This window comes from Silene latifolia, chromosome 9 (assembly GCF_048544455.1).
Source record: "Silene latifolia isolate original U9 population chromosome 9, ASM4854445v1, whole genome shotgun sequence".
Taxonomy (NCBI): domain Eukaryota; kingdom Viridiplantae; phylum Streptophyta; class Magnoliopsida; order Caryophyllales; family Caryophyllaceae; genus Silene; species Silene latifolia.
This window is the reverse complement of record NC_133534.1, coordinates 13,458,940-13,465,757: the sequence shown is the minus strand read 5'-3', so window position 1 is coordinate 13,465,757 and position 6,818 is coordinate 13,458,940. Positions and strand designations below refer to the sequence as shown.

Below are 6,818 nucleotides of genomic sequence, written 5' to 3'. Positions count from 1 at the left end.
GATGTAGAACAAATAAATAAGTTATTGTAAATATTTACTATAAGGATATATTTAAGTTAATTTACTTGTGTTTTTACACTAATATTTGTGAAAAATCGCATTATACAAGTAGTTGTGAATTCTGATCATGATTTCCACTATTATCATTTTTTTCACATTAAATTACTCTCCTTGTAGTTTTCCTTGTAAACTGGTACCTTATTATAAGACGGTTAAATAAAAAAGTAGCCGATAGTCTAATTAAGAGCATCAATAATGAACAACTATAAATTAGATTTACGGTTTTTCTAACCTATGCCCACTAGGCATATGATAAGAAACCCAAAAAGGAAAAAAATTAATGATATTTTTATGGGAAATTGCAATATGAATTATTTTTACTTTTATTTACAAGAAAATACATTTATTACTTTCCTTTTTGGGTTTCTTAGAGCATCCAGTCATCCACAATGGTAAGCTAGTTGGTACTAGCTTACCTTTGCCACATCATTTTTTTGAGCAACAACAATTTCAAGCTATAATGGTGAAGCCAATTTAGTATTAGCTTGATGAGACCTAACTAACACACTTTTCTATTAATTTATTTAATTCTTAATTTCTAAATAAAAAATAAAAACTTTATAAATGAGACAACTTTTTTCTATTGGTTATATTTTTCTTGTGGGTCCATTTAAGCAAGTAGCTCTATGGAGCTACTAGCTTGAAATTATTTGAGCAAAGTTAATCTATGTGTACAACTCCAATGGTTGAGCTACTAGATTACAATTTTTAAAAATTGCAAGCAAGTCCTTTTTTTTCAACCATTGGATATGCTCTTATCCTATGCCTAGTAGGCATAGTTTAGAAAAACCGTTAAATTTAAACTACATTATTTTTCAATACAATTCCCCTTCAAATCTCGATAAACTACAACATCGTGTAGTTTGCACAAATTTACTCCAGCCCAAACATTTTCTTAAGTTCCAAGACATAATCATAGATCTTAACCGGGTCGGGCAGAGACTTGGACACACTGGGCCTATCTTTGCATCTTTGGGCCCAACCTATGAGTTTAGAACAATGAGCATCTATGCTAAAATTCCCACATTTTTCCAAGGCATAAAACCAACATGTTAGAGGCACTAAGGCTACATCTACATATCCAAAATTGTCTCCTCCAAAGAACTTCTCTTCTTTTAGCTCTTCTTCTAACAATTTTAAACCTTCAATAAACTCTTTTATTATTGTTTCTTGTTTTTCACCTTTTGCTTGCCATAATTCTCTTCCACTTGAAAATATCTGCAATTATCGATTTAATGAGGGGGGGGTGAGAAATCGAACCACCTAGTCTCCCTTAAGACAGATATATCCGTCTTAACATTAAAATAGGTCAAGTATTATCCACGTGTGCATATAAAACAAATCTGTTGCTTTTCCCTATGCATTCTACTTTTATATTCCAACTACTTAACCTGTTTTAAGTTTAAAACGGATGACTTTATGATTGCTAGAAGTGCTTGTTAGATCACTAGTGTTATTTCGATAATAAAGGAGTGACAAACATAGTACTCCCGGTCTCAGTCAATTGTTATCTATTGTTTTTGACACAAAGATTAAGGAAAGAAATATGAATGAATTTAGATCACACAAATCACATAGTTGCACATGCAATGAAATGTGATCCACAAAAGGTTAGCAAAAATGGAAATAGATAACAATTCAATGATACACCCCAAAAGGGAAATAGATAACTATTGATCGGGATGGAGGAAGTACAACACAATTTAAATACTTTCTTCAGTCAGTTAGTTTTCATACGTTGTTTAATATATGTGAGGTATATTTTAATGAAACATATAGAATCTAAGTAAACCGAGGAAGTATGTAATAAAGGATACAAAATACGAATATGTCATCTATAATTCAGTATTATCTCCGTTTTAAGTTTTAACCACTAACACAGCTTCACTTGTACATACTTTAATGAGTTGTTATAGGCTTATAGCATAGAGTAGAATAAAACATAAATTTAAATTCATTTAAAATGTTGGACGACTTTACCAGCTAAGCTAAAACAACGTAACATAAATGACAAAAGAAATACTCGTATAAAATACAGTAAGATTAATCGAACAATACCTTATTGTCAACAAAATCACCCCAAAATTTAGCTTGAGATCTAAGGTAAGGATCAGAAGGAAGCAACGGACTAGTATGAGCCCAAACCTCATCAATATACTCAACAATAACCAAAGATTCACAAATGGGTTTACCATTATGGATCAAAACGGGTACCCGTTTATGAACCGGGTTCATTTCGATAAGTAAAGAACTCTTATTCCCTAATAACTCTTGTTCATTACATTCATAATTAATTTGTTTCTCTTCTAATGCTATTTTTACCCTCATTGCATATGGACTTCTCCAATAATCTAGTAATTCTACTTTTGCATTTTCACCCCCCATTTTTCTTGTATTTGTGAGTAATTAAGAATGAGTTGTTAGAGTTGTGGTGTAGTATGAAGTTGTTTACTTATATGTTGTTGTTTTATGATACGGTTGACTTTAGGAGTATGAGGACTTGAGGTCATTGCTTTCATCACTTTGGATTAAATTACGAGTATGGTTCAAATATTGTGTGCTATGATTCTACAAAGCGTCTTGCTTCTGACGGGCTAATCCCGTCACAAGCTTGTGATCTCTCATAAAAAGGGAGAGGGGATAAGGTGGGGCACTCCCATGTACTTCTCATTCACCTGTCAATGGGCATTTTGTGAGAGAAAATGGTATCCGTCACTTCCGTCTTTAATGAGATTTTGTGATGATTCTATGGGCTATATTTAACGCTTTGTTCTTTCGAACTGAAACTAATCTGATCTGAACTGAATTGAATTGAACTTATAGAATTTGAACTTAACTAAACTGAATTTATAGGATCTTAACTGAACTGAAATTATAGGATCTAAATTGAACTTATAGGATCTGAACTGAACTTATAGGATCTGACGTATATGATCTGAACTGATCTGCACTGAAATTATAGGATCTAAATTGAACGAAACTGAACTTATAGGATCTGAACTGAACTGAACTTATAGGATCTGAACCGAACTTATAGGATCTGAACTGAGCTTATAAAATTTGAAATAAACTTAAATTAAGTGACTTTAATTTCAAAAGAACAAGGCCTTAATGCTAAATTAGACTTCAATACATGTGAAATTTAAGTTCATTACTCCGTATTACTAATAAGACAAGGAAATGTAGAATAAGACAAAGAAATGTAAATGTAAATAAATAATCTAAATTTACCATTAAGGTAAATTGTTTGTAGTAATCATGTATGCTAGGTGTAAACACTACATAGGTGCTAAGTGTAAGATAAATAAGTTAGCAAAGTGTCTTAAGGTGTAGTGCAAGGTGTAGCACAAAGGTGTGCCAAGTGTGTGTGTGACATGCTTATCATGTAACCTACCTTGAGTAGTATAAATAGAAAGGCTTGTGAGCTTACAAACACAAGCTAAGTTGAAATCAAAAAACACTTCATATCAAAAAACCTCTAAACTCTTGTTCTTAATACAAGTTCTAGCTTCTTATTCTTAGTATCACAACTTCGATCCTAATCAACCTCCTTTGTGGTTGTACTTACTATGTGTTCGTAAAGACGTAAACGTGGTATCAGAGTCATGGCAGTCTAAGCTTTGGCTCTTATCTTCCTAAAAGGTATTAAAGTATAATGAGTTATCCCCTCTATAAATACCCTAAGTATGGAAAAGTATACTATGTGGTTGCCACTATGTGGATCTTCCACATCAGAAAAAATTCATACTAGGAGAAGTAAAGTGTAGAGAATTAATTATGATGTTCTTAAAAGCTTGTACCTTGAGACAAAATTTTAAAACTATGTGTTGTCTCGGTTTAGCAATTTTAAGAACATCAAAATTAATTCTTTATACCGCTATATTATACTAAAGAGGAGGAACACTCATTATATTTTAAAACTTTAAAGGAAAGATAAGAAATAAGACATTCTGTTATGGTTTCTGGTCTCATATCAAAAAATATGGAAAATACTTCTAATATTTTAACACATCCATTTTCCTCTTCTCGCAAATCAAATGCTAATAAAGTAGATTATCTTTATGAAGTAGAATATGTAGATGAAAAAGAAAAAAGTTCCTATTACTCAACTTCACTTGTTAAATCCATACCGAGCCTTTACAAAACCAAATTCCTCATTCCCAAAAGTAATTAAACAAGCACTCGGCCCACACAAAAATACAGCTAAAGAGATTGTTCTAGCCTCACAGCTAGAACAACATTTTGTTCCAGCTACATAAGCAGAACAAATGATTCCCCCCCCCCCCCCCTCCCCCTCCACCTTCCCCCGACTTAATGAAGCTATGCTTCACTCCTGGAAAACAAGTGGTTACACCCACCTTCATTATGGAGCAGTACGTTTAGCACTAACTCTCTATGGAAGGAAAGGTCTTCCTGTTGTGGCACGAATAGCCCTATTGGATACAAGGTACAAAGAATACAAACATGCTTGTATTGCAACTATACAAACAACGCTCAATGCAGGTACTGTATTTATTACCCTGTTTCCAAATTTTAATATGGCATTAGAAGACCCACAAATTCTCCAAAATCTTCAAATCCAGCTGCAAATAACTGGAACCCTACAAATTGGAAACACATATGCCGCAACTTTACACCATCAAATGGCATATAGAGTCCAAAACCATGCAATGGATCTTAGTATTCCAAGGGATACAAATGATGCTCTCTTTATCCAATTAGAATCACCACATAGCCCCTCTTGTATCCATATACCCAGACAAATTCCCAAAGATGAACTCATCAAATTGCTCCCAGAGTCCTGGATTACTCACTATGAAAGAATACATGATGTCAACACTCCTATACAATCCATAGACTCCAAAATTATCAAACAAAAAGATGGTACCATTGAGATCTTTTTCAAAAAAGAACCAAATGAAAAATCATGTCCACCAATTTTCTGTACTGAAATAAATACTATCACTCTACTTTTCATTCCAATGAAACAAATTAGAGTTACCTTAATATTCCTATACATTCCTTTAACTCTCTTGGAGATCCAGTATACGTATTTAAAGATGAGTTAGGACACAAGTACTTTGACATCTGTGACTGTGAAAATTGCATGATGACAGACTCAGATGAAGATGATTATCCAAAGAAAAGAAACAAAAACAAAAAATCCTCACAACAAATCCTCAAAGAAAAATATATATCAGGGGATCCTAATGTTGGTCTCTTGGGAGAACCAACTGGAAAAACTTTTGAGTACTATGTACAATATTCCAACCAAGAAAAACTTCCCAATACACAACAAGAGATCCCTACCTGTTTCATGTTTGGTCCATCCTCTTCTCAAGACATAAATTTTCCACCAACCGGGTTTGAGGAAGAAAATTCAAAACATTCTTGGAAAATTAAAAATCCAGTCACCAAAAACCCTGATGGTTCCACAAAGCAAATAAGTGCTGCAGAAGCAACATTAAACTGGCAATCAGAAAATGCGCAAGCCCAAAACAATATATTGCAGCAACTAGATAAAAAGGTGACAATCATGGACCTTGCAGTAAAAGAGATACATCAAAAAATCTCTTCACTACACCAAGAACTCTTGCGACTTGCAACGACAGTCTCCGTAACATCTCCAATTATTTCCCAAAAAGAGGCCGAATTAAAAACCCTAAAAGCACAGTTATCCTCCTTACAAAATCCAAAAACACAACCAAATATGCCCTGTGACATATTCACTCCATACCCAGTTTAAACACCACCTTTTGAAAAATATCCACAACCTCTTCCAATACTACCCCCAGAATCAAATCCTTTCGGAGCATCGTCTTTCCTTCCAACAAAAGTTTTGGAGGAAGGACATATCACAAAAAAGAGGCAGTCAACATCAACTGATGAAGGAAAAACATCTACAGTAACCCAAACTGAACCTTCTACAACTCAAAATCCAGAAGACGCCTCACAATTCATGATGGAATACCATAATCCCATCTCTTCCTTTCTAACCAAAATAGCTAATCCCAAAATAAAGAAGCCTACGTCTCAATGTTCAGTAGACGAGGTTTTAATGCCAGAATTTATGATGGCTGAACCAACTCATGTTGAGGAAATCGATGAGAGTGATACAGAGAATCCAGAGGGAACTGAACAACCTGAAACTCATCCTCCACCAGGTTGGAACCCTAAAAATCAAGATATACCAGGCCATGGTTTCTCCTTTGATAATATCCCACCTTCAAAATGGAGAGACAAGATTTACGAGATGCATGCCTGGTGTACCGAATAACTTCTTTACCCTGGAGCTCAACTTACAACAGTAATAGATAGACTAGTCTCAAGATTTTATGGTCGTCTACGACAATGGTGGATTAGTCTTGGGGGTTATAAGCAATTGCAAATCCGACAGTCCTCCACAGTTGACGCTTTCATTGGAAACATCCATAATGAATTTCTGGGGGCTTGGGATCATTACACGACTCAAGCGAGAGAAGAATTCCTCAGCATGAAATGTTGTTCATTCATGAGGAAAGATCTTGAACGACATTATGAAAGAATGTCCAAGCGGTTTTATGCTCTTGGAGGAATGGATGATGTAAATCTTAAGCAAGCTTATCTAAATTCTCTTCCAGAGCCATTGGGAAACGAAACCGCTAGGCAGTTTTCCCTCAAAAATATACCCCTGAACACTGCTACACTAGGAGAACTCTATCAAACATCGCTTGCAGCTCTTGAAAAACTATGTAACCATCAGAAGTTTTTCAAGCAAC

At 34.5% G+C, this 6,818-nt stretch overlaps 1 protein-coding gene across 1 annotated transcript; it reads right to left on the bottom strand.

The window, feature by feature from the left end:
- Positions 1-595: 595 nt before the first annotated feature.
- LOC141602433 (putative glutathione S-transferase parA) lies at positions 596-2,512 on the bottom strand. The gene is made up of 2 exons (XM_074422716.1): positions 2,119-2,512; positions 596-1,278 (listed from the first exon to the last, which is right to left on the bottom strand). Exons 1-2 carry the CDS (start codon positions 2,443-2,445, stop codon positions 934-936), a joined length of 672 nt encoding a protein of 223 aa, XP_074278817.1. The 5' UTR covers positions 2,446-2,512; the 3' UTR covers positions 596-933.
- Positions 2,513-6,818: the final 4,306 nt, after the last annotated feature.